Source organism: Micromesistius poutassou (assembly GCF_964030765.1).
Source record: "Micromesistius poutassou genome assembly, chromosome: 15".
Taxonomy (NCBI): domain Eukaryota; kingdom Metazoa; phylum Chordata; class Actinopteri; order Gadiformes; family Gadidae; genus Micromesistius; species Micromesistius poutassou.
The window spans coordinates 18835970-18853113 of NC_140285.1; the positions used below are offsets into that span (position 1 = coordinate 18835970).

Consider the following 17144-nt stretch of genomic DNA (forward strand, 5'->3'; position numbering starts at 1 on the left):
TATTTAGTGTGAATGCGAAATCTTTATTAGGTGCCAAGCACAAAGTGCGAGGAACCTATTGTAATTGTTAGTTTTATTATTATTATTATTATTATTATTGTTATTATTATTATTATTCCGCCGTGTTTGCATTACAGAGCCTAAACCGCTTGCACACTTTTTATGAAACTTACTAGACCTGTAGAGGTTGACCCAAGATTAACAGACAGCAAATATTACACTGATTGGCCCAAAGGTGGCGCTATACCAACTGCCCAAAAATGCAAACTTTGCACAAGCATATCTCGTAACCGGTTTGACCTACACTCATGAAACTTTGTTGACACATGCATATCCTCATCCTGAACAAATATCCCTCAAGAACCTATGACCTCCGGTTCCCAGAATTGCCGCCATTTTGAATTTAGTTTAAAAAAGTAAATTCCCTAACGATCCCAGGTTTTTTGACTTTGACAAAAATCCTTTAGCCCATATCATCTATGGGGCATTATCTTCAATCTGACATAAAGATGAGTTTGTACAATAAAGTTTAAAGCACCCGTGAGCCATTGACTTCTAAAAGAGGCGTGGTTTAAAACGCAAAAAGAGTTAAATGCTCATATCAACATCAAGTTGGACTCCTATGATCTTGACCCCAATACAAAAGTTGTTCAGAATCAAATTCTGAACAAGGTCAACTCAATAATTTTTCAAATTGGGCGTGGCATCGAAATGGGCGTGGCCTGTCACTAAAATCGCCACAGTTCATAGACGCAATATTTGATTTGAGCAGGACCAACACAATGGCTGTTGGGGCCCAAAGTTCTAACTGCTCAAGTAAAATGAAGGTGATTGACAAAACAATATGGCCGCCAGAGGCTAAAAACCGTCAAAAAACCGCAAAATATTGTTAATTGCTCATATCAACATCAAGTTGGACTCCTATGATCTTGACCCCAATACAAAAGTTGTTCAGAATCAAATTCTGAACAAGATAAACCCAACATATTTTAAAATAGGGCGTGGCATCGAAATGGGCGTGGCCTGTGACTAAAGTCACCACAGTTCATAGACTGAATGTTTGATTTGAGCGGGGACCAATGTTCCAACTGCTCAAATAAGATGAAGTCAATTGATAAAACTACATGGCCACCAGAGGCTCAAAATCATCCAAAATGTACTTTGTTCCAAAAGGCAAGGTTAACTTAAACTTTGCATCAACCTTGGTGTAGTTAAGGCAGATGGGTCAATATGAAACTGTCCAAATTGTATCCAGATCGGACAATTAACTGAAAATGCATACATTTGGTAGGCCATATTTCCTGATCCCTTTCACCTACAGTCATGAAATCCTGTAGACATTTGTATCTCCTCATGTTGAGCTAATGTTCCTAGGGAAGCCAGAACATGTAACAATGGCGGCTGGATGTCCAAATTAGCCCAATCAATGTTAGGTGACTAAAGGCAGGGTAAACTTGAGTCAATCATCAAACTTGGTGTACTTAAAGAAGCATAGGTCAAGGTTAACCAGGCTAAAGTTATCAAAATAGGAGGGGCGCTAAAGCGATCAGTGGTTACCTTATTTGTAAGTCAGAAAAAGTTCTCAAAATGGATCACATGCCTTCAAAGCCAACTTGAATAATATAAAGACAACGAGAAACAGGGGAACGTTACATAACAAAACTTTTATTTCAACATAAAATTTAACACAAACAAAAACTAACTATAAAAATGTACACACCACCCACTCACTCAAATAATTCCTCCAAACCGAGCATCTCCACTGGCTCCCCTCCCTCATCGACCCTACTTAGCATGCCAACCACATTGTTGGCATTGTAGGTGATCTCGAAAACACCCACGTCCAAAAAGTGCTCCTCTACCAACTCGACATCCGCCAGCAGCTCCTGGAGGTCGTTGAGGGTGAGGTAGGTCATCAGGACAGTCATGGTCAATGTTAACTTGAGTTTCACCTCCCCCTCATTGACCATGACTGTCCCGTTGACAGCCTGCGTGTATGCCCCGACCCGCTGCAGGAGGCCACAGGCCTCGCACCGATGGTTTTTTGCCTTTACGTTGAAGGCCAGCTGCCTTTTCTGGCAGCTGCTGCACTGCCGTTGGTCAGTCAGTTGGACCCCACTCACCGGTCCCCGCACCGTGGTGAGCACCTCCTGCTCCATCTCCATCTGTTGCCTCTCCACAGATTGCGGAACAAGGACCGCCTCCTCCGACACCCGGATGGTGGTGGTCTTTGTTGTCGTGAGGGACAACCCCCCCTGGTCACGGACCGACAGGTCCGTCAGGACGTAGGACACGCCCTCTGCCACCTGCCCAATAAGTCCCTCCCAGAGGACCACTTTGATCTTTCCTGTTTCATCTGCAAGATGGCACTCCCTGACCTCCAGGTTTGCAGAAAATACATTGGCTGTGTTGCTGCAGGCCTGCAGCCACACAACTTTGCCCTTGATCTTTCCAACCTACAACACAGGAAAAAGACCACATGCTTATCTACTCATCCCTAATATTGAATATAGAAGATTCATACACGTTAGTCCTCATTTCAAGTATTTGTTATGTTCTTTTTAATCCAGGAAAGGCCGCTGAGACAAGATCACTTTTAACTCACTTTATTTGCTAAAGGTCTTTATTTGCTATAGGCGTCTTCTACGACATTTAAATCTGCTCACGTCATCTGTGTGTCCGTTGTTGCCCCCTCTTGGACAGCTTTATTACATGTGCTCGTTGCTGCCCCTTGTGACTATGTGAGGCTATTACCTCTTAACTATTGTATGTGCTCGGTGCTGCTCCCTGTGGCTATGTGAGGATATTATGGCTGAAATGTATCACATATTGAACCACTTACCTTTTGACGAGGTCGGAGGCCAGCCACCTGCACGATGGTGAATGTGCTGCAGTCACTCGGTTCTTTGTATCCAAAACCAAGGGACACTACAACCTTGACGGTCAACACATGGTTAACAAGTACATCATAGTCAGCTCCGACATGGCCTGTAGAATCAAAAAGACACACAATTACCATACACGTCCATTGTTGTGGATTTTGGTCCAGGAAAGGCCGCCGAGACAGGATCGCTTTTAACTCACTTTATTTGGTTAAGGTTATTGGTCTATTGTCTATCGTCTATGAAACAAAAGGATACGCCGCCGAGAGATTCTGATTCTCCAAAGGCGGAGTCTGAGTTTATGTATCCCAGGTGTTCTTCTTTGGGTTTTCTCACTTCCTCTGGGTGTCCGTTGCTGCCCCTAGTGTAAATGTTTTGTAACTTTGTCAAATGTGTTCAGTGCTGCCCTCAGGCGATTAGGAGGGGAAATTACCTCTAAACTATGCTTGGTGCTACTGGATATGGCTATGTGAGAGTATTACAGTAAAAATGTATCACTAGGGAATATTACAATTAAAAAATGTCACACCATGCAAACCAACAGTTAGACTGCAAACACCAACCCCCCCCCCCCCACCCACCACCTCTAAATCCTTTCACAAAAGCACCCATGCACAGCCCTTAAACAATACACCACTTTACTTGCCCGATACATAAAACAAGCATGCATTCGACAACATATGTATAACTTACTCAGACTTCTGCGGACATTTCCGAGCTTGACAGCGGTGTGTTCGGCCGCTGCCTGTTCAAAGCGTCCATGCTTCTCTGCTCCAAAGATTACTGCTCGCCTATACTCATCTCTAGAAGTTTGCACAACGCAATTGAAATACTTCTTGTTCTTCAGAGAAATTTTTACTTTTGACACACAATGCAGGTAGCCCTGAACTGTGTTGTCTTCCTCTTCCACCCTGGCACGTTTTGGTGCACAACTGGCCATCTTGACGCCACAAGTGAAGTGGCATGGAAGAACACCTTAAGTACTGTTACTGTGATCTAATGAGGTCACCAGTTGAGAACAATAGGCTTGATTACTGGACAGAGCTTAGGCGGCCTGAGCTTTGTTTAGCACTTAAAGGCTAGATAGGGGGGCCAAGCACAAAGTACAAGGCAACTTAAGAGAGGAAATATCACAGTGATTGGCCTAAAGGTGGCACTATAGCAACAGTCCAGACATGCAAACAAGCACATCTCGTAAACGCTTTAGCGTACAGTCATGAAACTTTGTTCACACATGCATATCCTCATGCTGAACAAATATGCCTCAAGAACCTATGACTCTAATCCTTTGGCACATATAATCTATGGACCAATGTCTTTAATCTGACATGAAAGAAAGTCTGTAAAATAAAGAATAAAGCACCCAGGAGCCATTGACTTTAAAAAAAGGTGTGGTTTAAAACGCGAAAAGAGTTAAATGCTCATATCAACATCAAGTTGGACTCCTATGATCTTGACTCCAATACAAAAGTTGTTTGGAATCAAATTCTGAACAAGATAAAGTCAACATATTTACAAATAGGGCGTGGCATCGAAATGGGCGTGGCCTGTCACAAAAAACGCCACAGTTCATAGAAGCAATGTTTGATTTGAGCGGGACCAACTTAGTGGCTGTTGGGGCCCAAAGTTCCAACTGCTCAAGTAAAATCATGTCGATTGGCAAAACAACATGGCCGCCAGAGGCTCAAAATCGTCAAAAATCGTCAAAATTTAACTTAACGTCAAAAGTCAGGGTTAACTTAACCCAATCACCATCAAACTTGGGATAGTCAAAGGTACATGGGTCAAGATGAAACTGTCCAAATTGTATTTAAATCAGCCTAAAGTTGGCGCTATTGCAACAGTCCAAAAATGCAAAAAATGGTTTATTGGTCGGTAGGGTTAGGGTTAGGTTTGATGGTTTATTAGTCGGTAGGGTTAGGGTTAGGTTTAATGGTTTATTGGTCGGAAGGGTTGTATTGGTCGAATCAGGCTTGGCACCGTTAAATGCTGCATGCAGCTTTAATTGGGGGTCAAGCAGCGAAGCTGCGAGACAACCATTGTTATTCTACGTTTTCCTATTATTGGGGGTCAAGCAGCGAAGCTGCGAGACAACCATTGTTATTCTACGTTTTCCTATTATTGGGGGTCAAGCAGCGAAGCTGCGAGACAACCATTGTTATTCTACGTTTTCCTATTATTGGGGGTCAAGCAGCGAAGCTGCGAGACAACCATTGTTATTCTACGTTTTCCTATTATTGGGGGTCAAGCAGCGAAGCTGCGAGACAACCATTGTTTTCGTATTGTTTCCTATTATCATTATTATTGGGGGTCAAGCAGCGAAGCTGCGAGACAACCATTGTTTTCGTATTGTTTCCTATTATTATTATTATTATTATTATTATTATTATCCTGCCATTGGAGTCTATGGCAGCCCATAGAACCCCATGGTAAAAAGTTGTGAAATTTGGCACACTGATTCAGGACAGTCCCATAAGCCCTCACAGCAAATTTCAGGTTGCTAGCCCATATTTGAATATGTGTTTTAACTCCTCTCTCTTCACATGAGTATATTTCAAACAAATTTCCAATGTCTGGTGATACTATCAGACCTCCCCATAGAGCTGGTAAATGAATTGTCACGAAAATATCCACGACAGCCAATCAAATTCGACCACAAAGCCGCCAAACAGGAAATAAGCCAATTTCTTATCAGCCCTTTGACATATCATAACCAATCTTGGTACATAGATCCATGACATCATCATGGGTACACTCAATGAATTTGGTGACATTTGACCGCTAGGGGGCGCTGTTATTAATGAATATGTGTTTTAACTCCTCTCTCTTCACATGAGTATATTTCAAACAAATGTTCAATGTCTGGTGATACTGTCAGACCTCCCCATATAGCTCCATGAATTATCTTTCATGGAAACATCAGAATTTGGCCACCATGTTCAAAGTTGTCTAAATCAATACTACATATCCACAGGCCACAAATTCTGTCAAATCTTCATGAAACTTGCCAGATATGGTCTTCAGACCAAGCTGAACACATATGTCTTACAGCTTTTTGAAATTCAAAACCGTTTGGCCGTGACAGCCAATCAACGAGACGGCAAAGCCGCCAAACAGGAAGTAAGCCTGTTTCTCAGCAACCCTTTAACATATCATAGCCAAACTTGGTACATAGACTCATGACATCATCCCGGGGACACCCAAACAATTTGGTGACCTTTCACCTCAGGGGGACGTCAAACAGGAAGTGAGCTCATATCTCTGCAAAGCCTTCATGTATTCAAACCAAAATTGGCTCATAGACTTATGACCCTATCCTCCTAGGGTTGTTAGCAGCAAGTCTATTCCGACCCTTAGAAAGCGACTTCAATGTATTTTCATTGTGATAATTTGCCAATAGCTTTCATTGTCAGTAAAATGATATCTAATCATATGCATTTTATCATTGTTATCATATACTGTGCTATATAAAACTGATAACATATCAATCATATTAAATCATCATGTAAATCTGACATACAGCATACAATCAGAACACGACTTCATTTATTTCAATGTTGGATGCGCTGAACAGCGCTCATTAAAGGGTAGACACTCCACTCGTATGGCGACAAGCGGCACTGCATGCAGAATGCAACAATGACGTTATTTACCATTCCGCCCACTTACAATATAAACTGAATTCTTACTGGATTAGATGCTTCATGAACCACCTCCAGAACGCATGCTTGTTTACATTGTGTCTTTGTCAGGGATAAACCTTGTGTTGAACGTTTACCACTCTCCAAGTCATACCTAGCCCGATACGACCATACCACAAAGGATCGAAATCATCAGATAAACAAAATATGAGGAATGAGCATATGTTTTGTCTGCCTAGACAAAATAAATGAACAACAACCACGACAACAACCCAAACTTGCTTAGCACGTCAAACGAAAATAGCAAATCAATCGAAGTTACAATACTGTGCCATACATTGCAAGAATTTGATTTATAGGATGGCCAATCCAAATCTTGATTTATTTGTTATTCATGTGGTTTTATGCAATGCATGTAAGCCCGCTTTTTTGGGTGCATGTTATTCCAATTGCCACCTTTTGGGTGCGCCATGTTGTTTAGACAGGTCCCCTGTTTGGTTTCATGTGATATACGTCGTCTCACCCAGTGTTTTCAATGCCTGATGAAGATCCTAATGGGATCGAAATGTTGCCTTGTTTTTAAGTAAATACATGTCCTTCTGGAGCATTAACAGTGTGTCTTCTACTATATCTGATACAATTGTCTAGCACCTGTGGATTACTTTTTGGGATGTGCGCATAACTCCTCTCTAAGACACCATTACACAATCTGTGTCAACATTTATTTGAGTAAGAGCATAGCATTCAGTGTATGTTCACTTCACCCTGATGGTAATTGGGATTGTACCACAGCTTAATTAAGACCCAGTCAGTCAATGGTAGGAAAAATCAGGAAGAGTTTAATTATTGTGGTTAATACTAAGAGATAGACAGCATGGTTTCTGTCTGGTTTCTGTCAGCAAGTAGTCAGGGTTTAAACAGTGATGAGTGGTGTGGACAATACTGAATCATTCCTCAATTACTGCTAACCTGGCAATCCCTAGCAGAAAACTACTGATAAAAGGTAGTAACAAACACACACACCACCTGATTCTAATACTCTCAATGCATATATACAACATTGTTATGTTGTCTTATCCATCTTGTGACATGATATCGTAGATACTATACAAACTAATGTGATCTTAAGGAACAACAATTCAATTCAATTTTATTTGTATAGCCGTTAATCACCATTACAGTCTCAAAGGGCTTAACAGGCCAAATATTTATGACACCACCTGTAGGGGCCAAAATGCATATTTGGTCTGTTTGTTTATTGTTTATTTTGAAAGGTCACTCATACTGTTTTTTGGTCATGTCACTTCCGTTTTTGATTGACACATGGGTGTGGTTTAATCTGTACACCTGGGCACTCGGATCGGCGGGGGCTAAGAGAGAAAGGGGGTTAGTGGCGTTCCTGATTTATATTTTCTGTTTACCGTCAAATCGTCAAATAACCAAGAATAAATCATCATACAACCAAGAATAAATCGTCAAACAATAAACATCACTGGACTTGGATTCATTTGAACGACGCGTAACTGCCTGGAGCCCACCTAAGCCTCTTAGCGACCTTTTATAGGAAAACTGTCGCTACAATTAGTAAACAGAAAATCAATCCATAAACACCACGGCATGGACGGAATTCAACGTTGCTCTTACCGCTTGGATCTCGATGTTTTGCACTGAACGAACTATGCAACACATTGGACTCTTTTCCGCGGACGCCTTGGATCAGAGACATAAGTGACAGCAGCGCATCACAGCCATCGGAAACGGTATGTTGGTTGATCCTCCTGTGTATTTGTTTGAAGTTGAACACAGTTTGGAGAGGCTGCCGTTTTGTCCATTGGGGACTGTTTGTTTGGGCTTGTGTTGCGCGTGCTTCGTTTGTCGCGATCGGCAATTGTTTGGGCTGATTTGACTGTGTGGTGAGCAGTGGCCGCCGTGCTGTGCTGTTGTGTTGAAAATCGCATTGTGGCTGAAGCAATGTCATTACGGATTGCATTGTGTCTGTTGCTCAGTGCTTTGGTGAATTGTGCACGTTGAAAGTTCACATAATGAGTGACGCAAATGAAATGGAAAATACGGAGAAGAGAACGGTCAAGCTTACAGCCAAAGCGCTGGCTTGCAAAATGGAAACTCTTCAAAAGCAACGTCAATCTAATGTGACAAAAATGAAAGCACTCTCACGCGAAATTAAAGAGCTCATGAAAAATGATGAAAATGCAAAGAAAGTGCAATTCAAACTGAATGAACTCAAACAACTGGATGAAAATGCAAAGGCAGCACATGAGTCAGTGATTGTTTTACTTCCCAAAGAGGAAAAGGTAACACAAAATGAGTGGTTTGGACGCATAATAAAACACAACACAGACTTCACTGATGATGTAAAAACATGGCTCTCTGAGACTGAAAGACACTTTCAGCAAGCAAGAAATGTGACTGCAGATGTGTTTGCTGCACAATCAGTCAACTCTCCCATTCCACCTGAAGAAGAGGCACCTGTTGCACCTGTTGAATTAAAGGAAGATATACCACACTCTGATGTTCCAACTGCCATTCCTTCTCAACAGAATAAAGCAATATCTGACATGCAGGATGAAATTAAACCAAGTGACAGTGTGTCAAATGTTACCAACAGGAGTCACAAATCACATTCTTCATGCTCAAGATTTTCCACCACCTCATCTGCATGCATCAAGGCTGAGGCTGAAATGGCTGCTCTTATTGTAAAACAACAAATGCTAAAAGATAAACATGCCATAGAAGCACAAGAGGAGCACCTAAGGAGGAAAAAGGAGCAACTGGAGCTGGATGGAAACCTTGCTGCTACAATGGCAAAAATGAAGATTCTTGGAGCCTCAAGTAGATCTGGTGTGCGCAGCCACAGATCAAGAGTGTCGGATGGTATGAACTCGTATATGGAGAAAAAACAACATGAAAAGAAAACACAAATGACTGCCACTGCTGACGGAGACAGTACTCAAACCCAATCTCTCCCCACAGTGCCAGTGACAGTTCAGTCAAATACATTAACTATGGATGCACATGTTACAATACCAGCGACATTGCCTGCTCCTAACAATGGTGAACAGAGCAACATGCTTAGCATCATGGAAAAACAAAATGACATCACTGCATTAATGGTCCAACAACAGTCTCTCTCTTTAATGCCCAAGAAGGAGATTTGTCGTTTTTATGGTGACCCACTTCAATTTCAAACATTCATAAAATCCTTTGAACACAACATTGAAAGCAAGAACCCAAACCCCACAGATTGTCTTTATTATCTGGAACAATATACAGAAGCACAACCAAGAGAAATGGTGAGGAGCTGCCTTCATATGACAGCAGACAGAGGATTCAGGAAGGCAAAATCCTTACTGCAGGAGCACTTTGGCAACGAGCATAAAATTGCTACAGCCTACATGGAGAAGGCTCTTTCATGGGCGTCAATTAAACCAGATGACACAAAAACACTACAAGCATACACTCTGTTTCTAAGAGGATGTTGCAATGCCATGGAAGATGTCAACAACATGCAAGAGCTCAACATGTCAGCTAACCTGCTAATTATAATTAAGAAGCTGCCATATCGACTGAGGGATAAATGGAGATCTGTGGCATGTGATTTTCAGGAAAGGTACAAACAAAGGGCTACCTTCAGGGATCTGGTCAATTACCTAGAAAAACAGGTGAGGATTGCAACTGATCCAGTATTTGGAGACATCAGAGACACTCCAACACCAAGCAAGAATGGAAGAAGTTTTATGTCAAAACCACCTCATCCAAGAATTAAAGGAAGTACATTTGCAACCACTGTGACAGTTGCACATGAGAAAAATGGAAATGGACCGAGGAAAATGGAGAGTTGGCCGGCTGTAAAAAGGTGTTTGTTCTGTGGAGGTGGACATGCTTTGGAGGTGTGTTTCCTATTGGAAAAGAAAGCACATCATGAGAAAATCACTTTCCTTAAAGAAAATGGAGCCTGCTTTGGTTGTTTGCAGATAGGACACATGAGCAAGGACTGCAGGAAGCGACTCAGCTGCAATATATGCAATTTGAAGCATCCTCAGCTGCTGCATATCCACCAAAGGAGATTTGAAATGGACAAACATCAAGCTCAAACAAAAGAAGAAGCTGACATCAGAGCCATAGCCTCGGTACAGACAAGTGGTCTTACTGGGGCCGGTGAAGACAATTGCAAACTCTCAATAGTGCCTGTGAAAGTAAAGGCCAAGAAGGGGAACACAACAGTGCATACATATGCATTCCTTGACCCGGGAAGCACTGCGTCATTTTGCACATTGGGGCTAATGACTAAGCTAAATCTCCAGGGAAGAAAATCTAATATTCTTCTGAGAACAATGGGTCAAAAGAAGGTCGTTGAAACCAGCATTGTTTCAGGCCTAGAGGTTACAGGACTTCATGGCACTGATTTCTGTGATCTCCCATGTGTGTACACTCAGAAGACCATGCCTGTGCATAAAGGAAACATCCCACATCAAAATGACATCAATCAGTGGCATCATTTGAAGAATATTCACTTACCTGAACTGGACTGTGAGATTGAGTTGTTGATTGGCTCCGATGTACCAAAGGCTCTGGAACCACTTCAAGTCATCCGGAGTGTGGGAGATGGACCGTATGCCGTCGAAACAATGCTCGGCTGGACAGTTAACGGACCTCTGGGAGGAAAAGATGATTATGCTCAGGAGCAGTCAGAGATCAGGGTTAACAGGATATCAGTTGTTGCACTTGATGAGCAGTGGGAGCAGCAGTTCAAGATTGACTTTCCTGAGTGTGTCAAAGATGACCAAGAGCCTTCAAAAGAAGATCAGCAGTTCTTGGATTTGGTATCAACATCTGCAAAGCTAGTTAATGGACATTACTGCTTTGGTTTACCATTGAAGGACAGGGAAATCTGCTTGCCTGACAATAAGAACTGCGCTGAACAGAGGGCACTAAACTTAAAAAGGCGTTTCCAGAGAGATCCATGCTATCACTTGGAGTACACCAACTTCATGTCTGACATGATATCCAAGGGCTATGCGGAGAAAGTACCAGAAGGAATCTTGGAACGTAGTGATGGCAGAAAATGGTATCTACCACACCATGGAGTTTTGCATCCACAAAAGAAAAAACTTCGAGTGGTGTTCGACTGTGGAGCAACATATCGAGGAGTTTCACTGAACTCTCAGCTCTTACAGGGACCAGACCTCACCAGCACCTTGATTGGAGTCATAGCTAGATTCCGTAAAGAACCTGTTATCATCGCTGCGGATATCGAAGCAATGTTCCTCCAAGTGCAAGTACCAAATGAAGATAGGGACCTGCTACGGTTCGTCTGGTGGCCTGATGGAGATTACAGTCAGAACATGGTGGAATACAGAATGACGGTGCATTTATTTGGAGCAACATCATCTCCAAGTTGTGCAAATTTTGCCCTGAGGAAATGTGCTGAAGACAACACTAGCCAGTTCAGCCCACAAGCTATCAACACCATCTTGAACAACTTTTATGTGGATGACTGCCTCGCTTCAGCAGCTTCAGAAGTGGACGCAATAGCTCTCTTTCACGAGTTAAAAGCCATTTGCTTCAAGGGAGGCTTTGTACTCACCAAGTGGATAAGCAATAGTCGTCATGTATTGGCTGCCATACCTGAAACGGAAAGAGCAAAAGAAATGAAGGATCTGGATTTGGACCATGACAAACTACCTGTTGAGAGGATGTTAGGTGTACAATGGTGTGTTCAGTCTGACGTCTTCAAGTTCAAAATCATCCTCAAAGACAGACCACTCACAAGACGAGGGATTTTGTCGACTGTCAGTTCTGTATATGATCCCCTTGGCATGTTGGCACCAGTAGTCCTGACTGCAAAAAGGATCCTGCAGGAATTGTGTCGGGAAAAGACTGGTTGGGATGATGTGATACCAGACTCTATTGTGCAAGAATGGATGAGCTGGATTCAGGAACTCCATAACCTGGAAAACTTCAAAGTCAACAGATGCTTCAAACCTACAAACTTCGGAGAGGTAACATCTGCCCAGCTACACCATTTTGCTGATGCATGTCAGGATGGTTATGGAACTGTGAGTTATTTGTTACTGCATGACAACCATGGACAAACGCATTGTGCATTTGTGATGGGAAAGGCCAGAGTTGCTCCTTTGAAGCCAGTCACTATCCCTCGCATGGAGTTGACTGCTGCTACCATGGCGAGCAGAATGGACACATTATTGAGAAAAGAGCTGCAGATGGAACTAGCAGAATCTACATTTTGGACTGATAGCACCTCTGTGCTCAAGTACATAAAGAACAGGACCACACGATTTCGAACATTCGTGGCTAACAGAGTGACTGAAATTGCCAAAGCCTCAGATGAACATCAGTGGAGGTACGTCAACACAAATGACAATCCAGCAGACATGGCTTCCAGAGGTCTGAAAGTCCAAGCTTTCCTAAAGAAGGAAATGTGGGTGTACGGACCTCCGTTTCTTCTTGGTCCTCAGGAAGAGTGGCCTCAGAACCCTGATGGATGGGATTCAATTTCACCAAAGGACTCTGAAGTCAAGAGCATAACTGTAAATGCTGCTCAAATAAAACCTGAAGTAGTGGATCCAACAACCAACTTCATCCATTACTTCTCATCCTGGAATCAGTTGAAAAGGGCAGTAGCATGGATGCTCCGAATCAAAGGACTACTTCTGCAACGAATCAGGAAGAGGAAAACAGCAAGTGGTGTTCTCTCGTTGCAAGGAAATCTTGACACCCATGAAATCCGTCTCACAATCGGTGAATTGGAGAACGCAGAGATTGAGATAATCCGCTTCTGCCAAAAGAAGAGATTTGGAGATGAAATCTCAAATCTGAAAAAAGGAATGAATGTTAAAAGGACAAGCCACATTCATAAACTCAACCCCATTCTGGACAAAGATGTGTTAAGAGTTGGTGGTCGCCTAAGCAGAGCAGCAATGCCAGAAGAAATGAAACATCCTGTCATTCTGGCCAAAGACTTTCACATTGACTGACCCAAACTGACTTTTGACCCCTTGACTTTGTTCCTGAACACTTGACTTTGACTAATCACTCTTTCCTTAGAGAACGTATATTGGATTACAAATAATGAAGAAAGAAGATCAAGAAAATATATTTATATACTATGTTGATTATGTCGAAATTGTAATTATTATTTGAAACATAATCATTTGGGGCCGGAATTGTAGGGGCCAAAATGCATATTTGGTCTGTTTGTTTATTGTTTATTTTGAAAGGTCACTCATACTGTTTTTTGGTCATGTCACTTCCGTTTTTGATTGACACATGGGTGTGGTTTAATCTATACACCTGGGCACTCGGATCGGCGGGGGGTAAGAGAGAAAGGGGGTTAGTGGCGTTCCTGATTTATATTTTCTGTTTACCGTCAAATAACCAAGAATAAATCATCATACAACCAAGAATAAATCGTCAAACAATAAACATCACTGGACTTGGATTCATTTGAACGACGCGTAACTGCCTGGAGCCCACCTAAGCCTCTTAGCGACCTTTTATAGGAAAACTGTCGCTACACCACCATTTACCCAAGGGCAAGAAAAAACTCCCTTGAAATTAGCAAGGAAGAAATCTTGAGAAGAAACGCATAGTAGGGGATCCCTTCTTCCAGGGATGGTCAGGAGTGCAATGGGTGCCACAACTGACATACAGGTAAATACATGCACATCATATTAAATTGGTGATGTGGTGCTGGCCGGTTAACCATGAGGAGAGTCCAGGCATCCAGTCCAGTCACCGCAACACGCTAGAATAGACAGAATAGTGAATTAGAACGGAAAAGTACATAGTGGGAATGTATAGTGTATTGACAAAAGCACAAACAAGCCCAAAATGTGCATGAACACTGAAAACGCACCTTTAAAAAATGAAGGAAAGTGATCTCACAAGACCATTATGGACAGTCAAACTTCTAGCAGCAGTAGTTTTTGTAGTTCAGATTGGTCTTGGAAGTTTGGGATACAGGTGAAGATGGATGAGCTCAGAAGCGACTGTATGACTGTTTTTGCCAAACAAAACTGCTGTGCAGAAAATAATAAATAATCCCAAATGCAAAACAAAGATAATACATCACATAGGTTAAAAAAGAAAACAATTAAAACATCCTGCCCTAATCTAACACTTTTAATGCCTATCATTAGTTTTACACAAACTAAATGATCTGTACTACTTGTTAGTAGTAAAGTAAGCCCAATCTCTTTGCTTATAACACCCTGTTTACAGAAATGGATCACAAGTAGAAAGCATTAAATACAGGTGTACATTATGCCAATTATTTGCATCACTCTAGTGTAGTGTTCTGGGTAGTGTTCTGGGATGCAGTAGGCAAGTCTCTATTTTGTTAAGAAAAATGTGTCCTGATTTATCCTTCAAAAGTCCACATCAGGTCTGTTGAGGTAGCATCACTGCTTAGTGTTCACAAGTCATTGTATTCCTTGGCAACATTTGAAACTACATTTGTTTGCCGTTGCTTTGTACTAATTAGAAGCAAAATACATCATGTCTTCACGGATCCCGACAGTGGTGAACATGAGCAAGCCACCTCCAGAAATGGCAAAAAAAAATAATAATAATAATAAATAAATAAATATTACATTGGGCTTCTCACCTGTCTCAGCCTTACAAAGGTCACAAAACTTATACCACAGTAAATATCACACGTTTCAGTATATATGAACTAATCCTGTGCTCGTGGACTTTTCCCATCAGTTTAAGACTCAAGAAAGATTTCAACATTACAGCTAACACCAAATTGTTGAAGCACAGACATGATCCACTGGCATGAAAATGAATCCTAGCATTACTAATAAAATCACCGGTTAAAATCACCTTATTCAGCCGTGCTCATATTTAAACGTTTTTTCTTTGGCTTTGTGTTGAAACTTCCATTACATTGCTTGCCTTCATACACATCCATTCTATTTTCATGAAGTATAAGGATTAGAAAACACAGTTTTTACTGCTGAAAACATCCTCATTGTACTGGTGATATATTCGACAAAATTGATTAATTAAGAGGGCGCAAAAAAGACAACATAAATAAAACAATTCAAACAACTACTATTGATAATGCATATCACTGCCTGATTGGAAGTTCCAACACAAAGTATCATGTCCTCCCCCCCCCTTGTTGCCTTGGTGAATAAGGTGAATAACAAAAAATGTAAACAGGGTCTCTTTTTTGGCCATTTTCCAAAAGAAGTTGCACTCAAGCTGTTTTTTTATTTTCTTTGGTTTGTTTTCACCATCATGTCAGACTAATATCAATTTACCATAAAACATTTTGGTATGTTTTTGTACCAATCAGCTTGTCTTTAAAGACCGTGATGAAAACAAGTGTCCTATCATTTATCCAACTATATTATTATTATTATTATTATTATTATTAATTCATTTTTTGGATCAAAATGTCATTCGTTTATAACATACAAAACATACAAACAACAACAATATTATTATTATTAATAACAATGTAGGATTCCTATTATGCATATAGCATTATTTTCTTTTGTTTTTAGTTGAATTAGGGTGTTTTTTGGTCTTTTTGTGTGTGGGGGGTGGTGGTCACAATGTGAAATCACTGTGGAACCACACAGCAGCATGTCTTTACCATTATTTGCAACTTCTTTGGGAAAATGGCCTACCCTTACCCTCCCATCCACTGCAAGGAGCCGTCCGGTGTCAAGCTCTCTCCTTGCCGTACCCACCCAAACCCCAGTTGGCGGACGGAGTATATGTGGAAGTGATAACAACACATAATGTATAACATAATGACCGGTTAACATATTCCTGAACATCTCACGTTCTTCTAATGCAAAACAATACATCACAACAGTGAGATAAGTATTGCTTCATGAAAACTGAAGTATGTCGGTACAACTTCAACAGTAACATCTCCTGCATCTTTACAGTACACGTGATCGATCAACGTACCTTTTTCCGTTGTGGCTGTGTGCACATGTTGACTGTACCCATGCTGTTCCAGTAACTTTGCAATTGTAGACGACACAAAGATATCCTCATTGAAGTCTCCCATGATGAGTTTCCTCCCTGGATGATTATCGAGGTCAGAGACGAGCTGTAACAAATTTTGTCGAAAGGCATCAATCTTATAAGAGCTGGGTCTGTATACAATGACAGCAATCAAATTAACATGAGATATCTCAAAGTATAAGCATTCCAAATTACATCTCCCTGGAATTGACACCCGCACATCAATTTTGTCTGAAGAGTACATGCCAACACCACCTCTTTGTTGTTGTTTCAACTCTGCAAAGACTGGTTCAGAATCATCATAACAGTTTTCTCTTGGATTGTGATTGAACGTGTACCCTGGAATTCGCGACTCTTCGGAACCTGCATTGAGCCACGTCTCTGTTAAACAAATACAATCAGCTTTTGTGAGGGACTTGTGTGCTTCAATATCCTGAATGTGAGCATTTAAACTCTGTACATTATGAAGAGCTATTGTGCACACAGGATTCGCATTAGACAAAACTGACATTCCATAGCTGAACTTTTGCATGCTTTCGAGGGCAGACTTAACTTTCTCATCACAAAATATAGCTGACTCTTTAAAGTC

General features: G+C 41.4%; 1 protein-coding gene across 1 annotated transcript; it reads right to left on the reverse strand.

Annotated features, from left to right (window-relative positions):
* Nucleotides 1–1727: 1727 nt before the first annotated feature.
* LOC311360192 (uncharacterized protein) lies at nt 1728–3822 on the reverse strand (the record flags this gene model as incomplete). Its single annotated transcript, XM_084480280.1, has 3 exons — nt 1728–2456; nt 2843–2988; nt 3753–3822. 3 exons carry the CDS (start codon nt 3820–3822, stop codon nt 1728–1730), a joined length of 945 nt encoding a protein of 314 aa, XP_084336406.1.
* Between the last annotated feature and the right edge of the window lie 13322 nt (nt 3823–17144).